This window comes from Petaurus breviceps, unplaced genomic scaffold (genome assembly GCF_028583685.1).
Source record: "Petaurus breviceps papuanus isolate PSGF00001 unplaced genomic scaffold, PetGlider_PUasm1.0 90919, whole genome shotgun sequence".
In the NCBI taxonomy this organism is placed as follows: Eukaryota; Metazoa; Chordata; class Mammalia; order Diprotodontia; family Petauridae; genus Petaurus; species Petaurus breviceps.
Window position 1 is genome coordinate 13,788,795 of NW_027187378.1, and position 14,456 is coordinate 13,803,250.

At 34.8% G+C, this 14,456-nt stretch overlaps 1 protein-coding gene across 5 annotated transcripts in view; it reads right to left on the bottom strand.

Moving 5' to 3' along the window:
- The window catches only part of RALGAPA2 (Ral GTPase activating protein catalytic subunit alpha 2), a 440,153-nt gene that overhangs the window by 243,802 nt on the left and 181,895 nt on the right, over positions 1-14,456 (bottom strand). For all 5 annotated transcript variants that reach the window (XM_069075497.1, XM_069075496.1, XM_069075495.1 and 2 more), the window contains one exon: positions 1,553-1,681. In XM_069075497.1, the coding sequence (XP_068931598.1) occupies positions 1,553-1,681 (129 nt within the window). The remainder of the gene's footprint in view (positions 1-1,552; positions 1,682-14,456) is intronic.

Sequence of the window (14,456 nt, forward strand, 5' to 3'; positions counted from 1 at the left end):
TGAATCATTCCATGCATAGAACATGGAAGCAAGAGATACAAGTTCATGTAGAAGAACTCCCAGGCTAGTTTTAGTTTGCCCTCATCAAAGACAGCATGAAGGGCAGTAAAATGAAATAAGTATGGAAAAATAGGTGGAAACCAGGGTATTAAGTTTTAAATGCCACACTGAGGAGACTGTACTTTATTCTAGAGGCAATTGGGTATCACTTAAGATTTTTGATTAGGGAGATGACAGGGCTAGATTTGTATTTTAGGAATACCAATTTAAGCAGCTGGCATCCTTCTCTCTTATTCTGCAGCTGTGACCTCATAATTAAATCATTCCCTACTTCATGCTTATCCTTTTTTATCTTTTTTTTTAAGTAACTAAGTGTGAAAGTAAATTCAAGCTGTTAGGTATTAATGTTTCAATAAACATTTTTGTAAATGATTCAGGGGTCTAGTTTTGTATAACAGGGTAAATGCTTAGCTTTTTCCTGTTAATAGTAACAGAAGCCCTCCATTAATAATCAAGCTCACCATAAATGGGCAAAATCCTACAGAAAGCAATACATTTTAGATTGGTATGAATAGGTAACATGAAAAGTGTAAAGCGCAAGACATAATCTTAAACATAAAAAAAACATTCTATTATAAGACTATAGGCAAAGGTGGTTAACTTGTACTTGTGTGTTCCTTATGAGCATACATTCATTATTTGTTTCCTCATCACCTAGCATGGCTCCAGACACATAGAAAATACTTAATAAATTCTTGTTGAGTTTCCAAGTTACCTCACAATATTCTTGCTAAATGTAAAGATCAAAAGCAAATGTTACATATAAACTTTATATTACAGTACAAATTTAGGACCACATGTTCTAATAAATAACAATTTTTATTTAAGAACTAGCTGATAAACATCAGCATTAATAAAATGCTGAAATAATTTTAGTAATAATGATTTAATACTCTAAGACATTATATAGAAGCTGAAACAAATATATATGAAGGAGGGCAGGGATCACGTCTTAATTATCTTTGTAATTCCCTTCATAGAGTGCTTTGACAATATTAAGCCCTTAACAAATTGCTACTGAATGAGTGATTTTTTTCAAAAAATCCCTTCATTTTAAAAACCATTATTTTCCCATTTTAAAGTAGCCAAAATGTTTTATATGTCTTGTAACCTTTATTTAATTTTTAAAAATCTTAATGGCATTATCTTTAGAAATCTGTGCTTATTACAAGCATCTAGGTCCATTTTCATTTATTATAAAAAGCTAATGAGATTGTGAAACCCAAGACTTGCTTTTTAGTGAGTAAATGTGCTGAAATACTAGTGAGGATATGATTTCTCACACTTTGGCCTTTTGATGAAACACCTTTGCAATACTAGTATGTCACCTTATCCTACAATTTCACACATCAGCTGCCATGGTATCTACCCTGAGAGCCCAGTTTCACATTGCACTAATGAGTCAACACCTGTTAAGAGTGGAGAAATCTGAACCTTGTTAGCGATTGTACACTCTCTTGGGAACTTGGATGTTGAGCATTGTCATACTCACCGCCAACATGTCTGTACTGAGAACTCTGGATGCAGCAGTGATGAAGTCTCCTATCAGCATTGTAAATCCAGGTAAACCCAAGAAGAAAAAACTGGAAGGACAATGCCTTATAACAGTATTTAAGATATCCTGAGGGAGAGAAAAAAACTATGAGATTACATGTTCAATTTTACATGGGAAAAAACTTCCAAACAGAAGAGCAATGAGATTCTAAAATTTACAACAGCTCTTTATACTTTGTATTTCCACAGGGCCTTCCTTTAAGAGCTGAGTATATATACTTGAGGAAAGAATTATTGCCTCATATGTGTTCATGACCTCTCTATGAGATAAATATATCATAGACATCTTTATGAGATAAATAAATCATAGATTTTGCAGCTAGAAGGGACTTTGAAGATCACCTAGCCCACTTAATTCCTAGAGTAAGGTATTACAATATCTATCTTGAAAATGGAAAAATGATGCACCAAGAATCAAAGTGATTTGTCTGAGTAATGCAGCTAGTCCTAATAATAGCAATAATTTACATTAATAGCACTTTATGACTTCAATGCATTTTTAGTCATTCAGTTCTCACAACATCCTTGGAGGTGTAATAGTGAGTTGCCTTTCCTTGGCACTACAGGAGGTAAGCTAGTGAAAACATTATCCTGCTTGTTTTAGAGATGAGAAAACTGAGACTGGAGAGGGACTCACTCAAGATCACCAAACCAGAAAATAGCTGAGTTCAAGTCCCAGTTTCCCATCTCCAAAGGTGCTGTTCTTTCCATTACATTAATTACCAGATTCAAGGCTACAAGGGCTAACAGCCAGCTTTAGGAATTGCAATGCCTTACCGAAGGGAGAAAAGGGACAGGCAGAGTAAACTGCTATCTAGGTTAAAAACATACAAAAGACTCTCTAACAATATACATTTTAAAGTAATACATTTTAATACTGGTCTTCATAAATGCAAATATTTAAATTCCAGGAGATTGATTTCCATGTCATATAGGTATTATGTGAAAAGTTGACTAAACACAATATCAATCTCCCCAATCCTTGAAAAACCCTCACTTGACTCTACTGTCCCCCTACAGCTATCCTTCTATATCTCCCCTTTCCTTTACAGCCAAATTCTAAGAAAATGCTCTTACATTAAATGCTTCAACTTCCTTGACTCTTATTCACTTTTCAACTCTGAAATCTGGCTTCCAACCTCACTACTCAATTGAAACTGCTCTTTCCCATTGCAAAACCCAATTGTCTTTTCACAATCCTCATCCTTATTTACCTCTCTGCAGTTGACACTGTTAACTATCCTTTCTCCTGGATAATATATTCTCCCTGAATTCTTGTGACACTGTTCTCTCTTGGTTCTCCTTCTGTCTGACCACTCCTTTTTGGTTTCCTTTGATGGACCATCATTCATATCTCACTCCTTAAATGAATGAGTTCTCCAGGCTTCAGTCCTGTGCCCTTTCACCTTCTCCTCTCTCTCATTATATCCCATGAGTTCACTTATTTCTATGAAGACATCTTCCAGATCAACATTTCTAACATTTGTCTCCCACATGACCAACTGTCTAATGGACATGTCAAAATGGATTTTAAATAAGCATCTCAAACTCAAAATGTCATAAATAGAATTATCTTTTCTTCAAACTGACTCTTCCAAACTTCCCTACTTTTGTTAAAGGTATCACCATCCTTCCAATCATCCAGGTTTGCAATTTCAGTCATCCTTGACTTGCTTTCCCTCATCTTACATATACTTTTATGTGCCAATGCTTGTCAATTCTACTGCCACAAGATCTCTCACATCTATCTCCTTCTCTCTAGTCACATAACCACTACTCTAGTTCAGACCTTCATCACCTCTCACCTGGACTACTGAAATAGCCTCCTAATTAATCTCCCTGATTCATTTCTCTCCTCTATAATCCAATACAACTGTGATATTCCTAAAGCACAAGTCTGGCCATGTCATTGCCCTATTCAATACAATCTAGTGATTCCTTAGTAGCTCTAGGATTAAATACAAACCCCTTTGTTTGGCATGTAATGCCCTTTATAACCTAGTTCCACCCTCCCTTTCCAGCCTTGTTATACAATATTCCCCCCGATTCAAGCTACAATACAGCCAAAATTACCTTTTTGCCCTTTCTCAAAAAGAACATTTCATCTCCAGTCTTTGTTCCTTTGTACAAGCTATGCCCCAGGTCTAAAATACACATTTTCTTTAACTTTTCCTCTTAGAATCTCTGGCCTCTTTGAATGCTCAGATCAAGCACCAGCTCCTCTCTTTATGAAGACCTTTCTTGTCATAACCTTCAGCTGCTGATATTTTCTGTTTATCTGATATTTACTTTGTATGTATTTTATATATACATATGTGTATGTGTTGCTTCTCCTGATAAAATGTATCCACCTTAAGGACATGGTCTATTCCATTTTTGCTTTTCACTTTCTAGAGTCCTAGAATAGACCATGGCGCATAGTAGGTGCTCAGAAAACATTTCTTGCACTTAAGCTAAATCTCAGTTTCCTCATATGTAAAAAGTGTATATTTCTGAGGGGTGGGGAATAGGTGGAGTGAGACAGACAGTGGACTTCTAAAGTCCTTTCCATTCGAATCAGAAATTTCAAAGATTCCAGTGTAATACAAGTAAAAAATACAAGGGATACAAAGTTCCAACTTTGTCTAGATTACAGAAACACATTGTTTCCCAACTCTAGTGCTCTTCAACTTCTAAAATGCTGATTAAAGAATATAAAGAATACACTTTTTTCAGCTATTCAATGATTGAAAATTCTTTTACAGTTAAAGAATTGTTCCTCCTAAAAAAATTTAAAGTTTGCCAACTAAGTGGCGTATTTCATTTTGGAAATAATCAGTGTTTTAAAATGTTTGAGAGAAGCCTTCATTGATTATGAACAATGACATATTAAGATTTTAATTCTGCTTATTTGAAGATATAACTACTATGAGTGATATCTGCAGGCAGACATGTAATCAAAATTTACAATATGTAACCAACAGACCTTTCCCTAATGTACAAAGAGCATCCTTTAGCTTCTAGTTAAGTCATTTAATCTGAGTTTCAGTGAAGCCTTCATGAAAGTCAAGAAAAGGAATTAAAAACATGAAATCAAGAAAAGGGATTAAAACTAAGACAAACTTGAGAATCATCATCTGGCATTTTATGATTATACATATTAATTAAACCATAGGAGCTTCCATCTAGTTTCTGGACACCAATGAGAAAAAATACTTTAACATGTTCTCTTTTTTGTGGCATCAAATTTCTTTTCTCATCCTTCTTATACGGCTACTTTAGAAATTCCTTGTGACAATTTGAAGACCACTGATGTCTAAAATTCACATCTATTACCCAACTATAATAACCAACTAAATTCTAATAAGCTGATGTGTATCTCCATTCTTAACTAAAACATTTTAAAGACTGATTTTGACATACAAATGATATTTTTACTCATCATAGTGGATAAATTCTTTATTCTTCTAAACCAAAATGAGTTATACTGCTGCTTTCAAGTTAATGTTTAAACCTATTTTAATCACTTCCTTTGATACATTTTAAAGTCAATATCAGTCAAGACAAACATTCTAAGAGATGGAGCAGATGGATGCTGTAGTTTTATAAAGTGTGTGGTAAATTCATGCTCCAAGGTCAGAACAAAAGATCCACCTTTTCCATAATTAAGGGTCTGATTAATGCACTGGGCTCCTCACAACACACCTGTAACTACTAACAGAGGTACGCATTGTACTGTGCCCTTGTTTCTGAATATCAGACATCAAGCTATACAGCAGCAGATGGGAGAACATTTCTGTTGACATATGCTGCAATGAAAGGATTTGTGCAAACCTGGCTAAAAAGGTAGCAGAATGTAGCATATTTGAAGATTAATAAGGCAAACAACCATAATGTTAACTTTGTTTTGCTTGTGTTAATTCCACCTGTTAATGTTAGACTCTAAATCCCATGCCCTATTTAATTTTTAAAAAAATCTTTAATGAGTAGTTCAAAACTAGTTTTCAACAACTGAATAATTAGACTTATTTTGATGCTATCCTATGCCACCTTTCTGAGAACTAAAAACCACTGTTTTACAACAAAATCAAAATTTTCATTTCTTTGCAAAAAAGGGTGTGTGGGGGGGGGGGATGCCTCGTGCTTCTATAGTATCAGATGCCTATGCACAGTAGAAAAGATATTTAAATTGTGAAGAAGCAAAAGAAAACAGCAAAGTTGCTATTCACTCTGAAGAGCTATGGACCAATTTGACTAGGATAAAGTCACACAGACTCCACCCTCTGGACCTTCGCCAATCTGTTTCTTAAAGGAAAGAGAACCAAATGGAAGAGTAAAGTAGCAGATGGCTAGCCTACCTAACCTCTACCACCCACAAGATGACAGGGAAATCAGGAAATAACTAGGACCTGATCTGGTCACCATAGATTATAGAAAGCCCTAGAAAAGGTTCAGTGTGAAAGTGAAGAAAAGAAAGGTTAGGCTTATTCAGCCTAGTTATAATACACCTGCTTGTTTGATTAGCCACAATGAATTCAAACTCAAAGGATTTACATCTATGTAGTAGTAACAGCAAGGGATAAATACCAGGGTTGCACAAAATGCAAATTAGGTGCACACATCTTTGATGTCAGAAAAGTTTAATCTTTGTGCTGAAAGACTAAAAATCTAAGTTTGCTTCATACTAATTTATAGTATAAACTCCTTCTAGTACACAACATGCCCTAAAGACCATCTGCACACTGTCATATTTCCTGGAAAAGAGACAAAGAATATGGTGCTTCCTTTATAACTGTATTTTTCAAAGCAGTGGAACATTTGTTCTGTATAATGGACTTTAGGCTATTTTAATATTAAATCTACTTATGTAACATTGGATACAATATGTGTACAATAAGTACACATATAGATATGTATACACATACACACATATATACATATATACACACACATATACAATGTGAAGTTTAGGCTTGGGCATAAAAATTTTATAGATACTTTTGACTTGCTAAAAAAAAATCTCATGATATAATTTATGTGTCAAACATTTTCAAAGGAGACAACATAAACATACCTCTCAAATTATATCAGCCCAATTTTAAATGTCACAGATAACAGGCTTGTCCACATTTTCCATAAGCACTAGTACTAAAAGGTCTTCCGGAATTTGGAAAATATAAGAAATTGAGCAGATAGAATGACAGTGGAATAAAGCATTATAGTATACAAGAGAAATACATGTTATTTCTAAAACAAAAGAAAAAGAATAGTAACCTTTTAGTATTTCTAAAGTATCTTTTTGATGGTGTTTACACTGAAAGGCAGTACAGTATAGGAGAAGGGCAACAGACTTGAAAAATCAAAAGACCCAGATTTGAGCCCTTGACTTCCCAACTAAGCTACAAGCTGTCTAATTATAGACAAGTCACTTAGTCTTTCTTGGTCTCAGTTTCCTCTTATGTAAAAAATAAAAATAATAATCTAAAAATTCATACATCCTCTACCTCACTAGCAGATGTGAAGAACAAATAGAAAATGAGTTCCTTGAGGGCAGTAATTATTTTCTTTTTCACCTGCAAAACTCCATGGCTGGATCATAGTAAGTATAAGTACTTGATGCTTGCTTTATAAATGAATACTTGCTAAAAGTAAATGTCTGCTGAATAAATGAATGAACAATCCAGTGAGAGAATGTGCCTGATTCTACTTCCAGTATCTGAAGGAGAAGGTTATGTGGCAGAAGGGTTTTAAGTCGAATAAGATAAAGAAACTGTTAACAGGGTTTGGAGGACTTTGGAATTATGAGAGATTGAATTTGGAGGAAAGACATTCAGCAGAACTGGGGAAAAGCTGAACAACAACAACATACCTAAAGGACAACAAGTACCTAAGGAGGAACCCCCCAAAAAAGGAGAAAGTAAGGAAAGTTATGTAAGAAGTGACTAAAAGAAATTAACAGGACCTGAATTGAAGCCCTTGGCTCCATGGCTAAGGCAGAAGCTGTCTGATCTTGGGCAAGTTACTTCACCTCTCTTAGTCTCTGTTTTCTCTAATGTTAAAAAAAGGGAAAAAAAAGTCTAAAAATATCTCTATTTCCTGTATCACTGGTGGTGTGAGGGGCACAGAGAAGGTAAGTTCCTTGAGGATATAAGTAATAGGGTAGTTCATATATTCAAATATTCCTTGAGTACAGCAATATTCTCTCTGTCTCTGTCTCTCTGTCTGTCTCTCTCCTCCTCCCACAGGTACGTACAAATACACATATACACACAAATATATAAAGCATACTATAATGCTTTACTATATCTCTATATTTGTTTTTAAATACATAAAATAAAATATATACAAAACAATTATTCTGAAACAGAACTAACAAAGTACTTCTTAAAAAACAAAGTTCACAGACCTCAGTTAAGAACCCCTGATTTAAGTCCACAACCTTATCCTTATCCTTGGCTATTTACTCTTCGTCACATTCCAGCCCTAATCAATCCAATCAATTATCAGATCCTATCACCTCTACCTCCATTATATTTCTTACATGACACTTCTCAACTCCCATGACCATAATCCTAATTCAGGTACTCAACATCTTTTTCTTGTACTGTTGTAGCAATTTCTTGATTTGACTCTTGTATACAAGGTTTCTCTACACTTTTCTATTCTCCACAAATCTACCAAAATAATCTTTCTAAAATTTAGGGCTGATCATGTTATTCTATGACTCAAACAACTTTAGTGTATTTCTACTGCTTCAAGGATAAAATACAAACTCCTCATCTTGTCATTTAAACCACTTCGTGATCTTGCTCATCCCTACTTTTCCAGAAAAAAAAAAAATGCCTTTATTTTTTGCTTTTAGGTACTTATAGCCAAATCAGCCTCTTTACTATTTCTCAGACTTGAACAATTCACACACACGCCATACCTGTGTGCCTTTACACAAGCTATTCTCCATATCTAGAATGCATTCCCAGTTTGCATCTACCTCTTAAATCCTTAGTTTTTCTCAAGGTTTAGTGACACCTCTTACAAGAAGGAAGTCATTTCAGATACCTTTGTTTTTAGACCATTACTTCTTCAAATTATCTTGGATTTATCTGTGTAAATGTTGTATCTCCCCCCCCACACACACACACACACAATGTAAGTTTCTTCTGAGCATGTACTATTTTCCATTTTGTCTTTCTATCCCTGACACATTGTTTGGAATGTATCAAGTACTTTATAATGCTTGTGGAATTATTGATACTTTCATGTATCCTCAGCACTGCCATGTTTGCAAGAGATTAGATTTATTCTGCAGGGTCCCAAACAGAAGAGCTAGAAACAACAGGTGGAAGTTGCAAGAGGAAAAAAAGAGCTTGATATAAAACAAAACCTTCCTAACAAATTAATTCATCATGAAGTAGAATGGACTCCCTCAAAAAGTAGTGGGTTCTCCTTTTTTGGAAGTCTATAAGGAAGTCTGGATAACCATTTGATTTCCATTTAAAGGAGATTCTGGTTCAGGAACGGACCTGGGCAGCAGGCCTCTAAGACAGCCTTCCATCTCCTAGATTCTGTAACTTTTAGTTTCAGTGAAAGGCTTTGTAACAGTTAAGTACTTTGAAGTACCAATAGTTCACATTTACATATTACTTTAAGGTTTAAAGAGTGCATTCACCATAAAATTCAATCAGGTAGGTAGTCTGAGTATTATTGTTACAATCTGTAAACCACAATTACTATGACTACGTAAGACTTACTATCAGTTTTGTCAAAATAGAAGGTTCTATAGACTCTATATGGGCTTCAGTCTCAACTAAAACCATAGCGAAATTGACTTTAGAGTACCTATTAAATTTAATATAATTTTGAAAGCATGTTAATACAAAACACAGAGAAAAACCTTTTTATACTTGTTTTAATTTGTCACACAAGATACTGTAACAATTCATGACCAAAGTTCTAGAACTTTTCTTCCTTTTTTGATTAAAAATCTGTGTTCTGTCTATGCTAAATGCTAAAAGCTAGATTTCAATATAGTCATTCAATGGCTTTGTAGCTTATCAAAGGACTCAGGTTTATGAGAAAGTAACCAAGTGAGAACATCTGTCCCTTATCAGTGATCTTGAAAAAAATCAGGTAATTCAAACAGAGGCATGTTGTTTCCTTTCCTTCAAAGCACAGCTCCATAAACACAAACTATTCAGCTTGGTAAATGAATCCCTTTAATTGAATGCTATGTACACAGTAACTGGGGGAAAAATAAGCAATAAGAGAAACATATGGTGACAGCAACAGAAATTGGTTTATTCATTTTGTATAGTGTTGTTTCTTTAGTTCTTTCATAATTGACCTTTAGAACGATAAATGTGTAAAATAATTTTGTTTATTATAGCACCAAACCTTTCAACAGTTACACAAAATGAAATTTTAAAAGGAAGGATTCATTCTGGAAGCATTTCCATTGTTTACATAATTGCACAGCTATAATTTGGTGCTCACGTTGTTATGAAAAAGTAAAAGGGGGGGCCATTATAGACCATTTTGATTCAAAATATTGCACTGTAATGTCAAAAATGGAAAACATCCCAGCTTATGGCAGTTTAAAATGGATTAACTTTGTACACAAAATTTTTTCAACACAGTGGCCAATGAAAAATATTCAAGGACATTATCTTTTAATTTTTTTAAGATTATAAAATCTGAACTTAAACAACAATTCTAATTACACAAATGTAATTCATTTAATATTTTAAAAACATAACAAGATTATGATTGTAATACAATAGCTAGTCATCTGGTTTCTTTTATCCCCCTCATCCCTCATTTTTAAAGATTCTCTCTCCTTTATCTCATAAAGGAGATGGGACATGGGCAATGTGGGAATTTGTTTATCTTGACTATGCATATTTGTTATAGGACTTTTGTTATTCCTTCTTTTTCCCCCCAGTGGAATGTGGAAGTGGAAGGGAAAGGGAATAAATGCTTGATGATTTTTAAAGGTTGCTAAACTAAACTGTATTGCATTCTTTTGGCTAATTGGCAATTCAGGTATGACCTATAGTGCAACCATGTATTAAATAAAATAATCCATTCTTTCAAACCCACAAAATAAAAGAAATCATACTTAAGTATTCCATCAGAAAATATTATATATATATATTAATAAATTATTAACAGTTTTTATTTTCATAAAGTAAAAATATGTTAATTATATGATAGTTCTAATGATGTAAAAAGTATTGCATATACACCTACGTGACAGGATAGAAAGCTTAAGGGATAATGCAGTAAAGTAGTCCACCTCTCACATATATTCCATCCAGGATACCAAATACTCATCTTGCAGAAATTTTATCCTCTCCCTTCATGACCCTATTAAGGAACTTTACTATAAAGGAATCTCATCTTTATGGGAGTAGGTATGCAAATTAGCCCCATTTTAACCACCTAAAAATGGACAAAGTACAATCCTCATCCTGGTTGTCTAACAGATTCAACTGGCTTTGGAAGAGTCTTCCGTGAGATTCCCAAATCAAAGGAACGTGGCCAGAAGAAGTTCCATATTGTACCACTGTACCACATGCTCAACAACCACTGAATTCAACTGACTAAACAGGCTGTTGTTTAAAGTTCTGTAGCCTCACAAATTCCATGATGGCGCAAGTCTATGAAAGTTTACCCTGTGATACCCCTATTGAATATGTTATCCTCCCCAGAGATATTAATAGGATAAACCTGAGGTTCTCTTAACATGGAGGCAGATCACACACACACTATATGCATACAGAGTATTTTAATATTGTGTTTCCCATTAGACCGTGAGCTCCTTAGGGGCAGGGATGATTTTTTTTTCCCCTTTATTTATATCCCTAGTGCTTAATACAGTTCCTAGTATAGACTAAGTGTTTGAAACTGTTTGTTGTTTGTCTAGTCAAGATATTTTGCAGATTGCTATGAGGAAAAAAGCACATGCTTCAAATGCCAAAGCATATAGTGGTTCAATTTAATAATTTCAATAACAGAATAAATTCTGCAAGCTGCTAAAAGAAAAACCTTTACATACGAAGGAAAGGCAAGCTGAATAATCAGGATTATTCTATGTTCATAAGAAATTGCCACAGAGTATAGGAATGGCATATTTCATAAAGCAAAAAAGCTCAATTAGAAACTCCCCAAATAATTAGAACTCAGAATCTAAATCTTCTCACAAAAAAGGGGATTCCTGAAGCAGCTGTAAATATTTCTCAACAGTCTCCTTTAAAGCAAAGGTCCTCAATTCTCATTCCAGGGCAAGCTAGGTTGGTCTGAGTGCACTCACCATATCCCCCAACCTCAAGCAAGTATTCCAGTTGGTTAGGACTTCCATTGAGTATTTTGGGGCCTTAATAAAAACCAATCTGGCCCCTTCTATTTACCTTTCCATCCCACATATTCTGGTGCCTGACCATGCTAATTACCTGAAGAATCAATAAATCATTAAAAAAAAAAATACCCTAGAAACATCATTTTGGAAATGGTAAAGCCAATATAACTGTCACAAGAGCAAAGACTATTACAAGAAATTAAGAAGCATGAACCATGACCTCAAAATCATCTGCCCAGCAAAATATAATATATAGTTTCAAGGAAAGAAACAGATTATCTGAACAATATTTCAAATCTGAAAAGTTTGCAGAAGGACATCTATACTTCAAGGAAGTCTTTGGACAATGGTAAATAACAAAAGATAAGTTTTTAAAGCAAGTCACACTGCTCAAATCAAGATAAACTAGTTGTTAACAAAATCTAAGAATTTTCATAACATTGTAATGACTAAATCATTAAATGTTACATTTAGTAGAAAGAAACAGAGAGAAAAAGGGAAGAAAAAAAAAGGAATAATGAAATAAAGAAAAGCTGCAGAGAGGCACAGTCAAAATTTCCTTGAGACCAAGATCTGGTGGCAGAGCAGCTATAAAAGAGAGAATGGAGAACTGAGTCCTGAGAACTTGTGGTAGTGGTGGAGCTCCTACTGAACAGGAGCCCAGGAGCCCAGAGCCCAGAGCCAAGAGCCAAGAGCCAGGAGCCAGGAGCCTAGGAGCCTAGGAGCCTAGGAGCCCAGGAACCCGGAATCCAGAGCCAGGAGCCCAGGTGACTGAAGCATGACCAGGATGCTGAGACTTTGTTTGTGGCTTGGTTGAGCCCTGAATTCCTTGGAGCATAAATGGTGAAGGAGCTGACATGGACAAACCCTGCAAACACCAGTGTGGAGCAGGACCATCCCGGAGAGCTGGTCAAGGAACTGGGAGCTGTCTGCCATTGAACCCAGGTGACAGTCTGTTGAATATAGGTAGAATCTGGGACCATGGAAGGGGATGCAGGGAATCTGACAACAGGCCCCAAGTCAAGATGAAGAAAAGACCTCTCCTTGGGTACTGAGTAATTATGAAATTATAGTTTAATAGTGACCTAAGGGGTGGAGGATTTTGTGTATGATACTTAGTAAGACTTTACTGAATAAGTGACTAATTTGTATTTTGAGTACTTTGACTATTGTTACTGATTAGTGACTGATTAAGTTAATCAAGACTTTGCCCCAAGAGTGTAAGACTTTGAGACTACTGATTAGTGACTAATTGAGTTAATTAAGACTTTGCCCCAAGAATGGAAGACTTGGACTGTGTACTTTGATACTACTGATAAGTGACTGATTGAATTAACTTAAGAGTGACTATTTTACTTTGAGATTACGTTGTGAATATTATATTGTGATTTTCTGTGATAAGCTGAAATATGGTGAAAGCTGTATTTTGAATTATGCTGTACCTTGATTTTCCATGGATGTTTTGCTTTGTTATGGAATAGAGTGATCACTATACTGAGTAATCAGAATCTTAAAAAAAAGCTGTTCACATAGCAGTTCTGGAAAGCTTCTGTGCATGGCATTACAACAACTTCAGATGTTTTACTTTCCACCCAACAAATTAGCAAATATGACAAGAGGAGAATTTCTAGTCAAAATTGGGGCTATTATGGAAAGACTGACACACAAGTTCACTGATGGTGGACCTGCAACAGTCCAGAGGCATCAACCTCCCTTTGCTGCTGCAAAATTCAGGCCTGAACGAGACTAAATTGTGACTGGGAAATGCTTAACAAAATTTAAAAATAAATACAATCTAGATAACGCTTATTTGTGATTTTCTAAACCAATATGCTACAGGGATCCATTTCTGTTTGAATTTGGCACTATTGACAGTTCATCCATTCTACAAAGCAATTTGGAATTACGTTAAACAAATGAATAAAATGTGCATACTCTTTGACTCAGAAAACTGCAGGGGAAGAATATATCTCCAAGAAAGCAGAATATGGAAAGATCCCAGATGGAGTACTTTTTGTTGTAGCAATTAAATGAAAACAAACACACACCCAACAACTGGTGAATGACTACAGAAACTGTGGTACATAAGTAAAATGGAATATCAAGATGTTGATAAGAAACAACGAATGTGAAGAATATGAGAAGCTTACAAATACTTATATGAACTGATGCAACTGAAAAAGCAAAATCAAGAAAACTATATATGCAAAAACAATGTAAATGGAAAGAACAAAAACAATGACAATAAAATTGAAAATGAATGCTGTGATATTATAGAAAACGATATTGAGATTACATCTCCTTTTCTTTGCAGAGATGCATATACTGGGTATTGTACTGATTTCTATAAAATATTTTTTAAAACTCTAGCATCCTAGATATATCATCAGGGGAAAATTTATGGAATGACATGTATAAAAATGGTTGTGGAACACTGAATATAATGATGGCTTTGGTTGATGTGTTAGCTAGTTTTCCTGAATTGCTTTTTTGGTCTTGTTGCATTTTT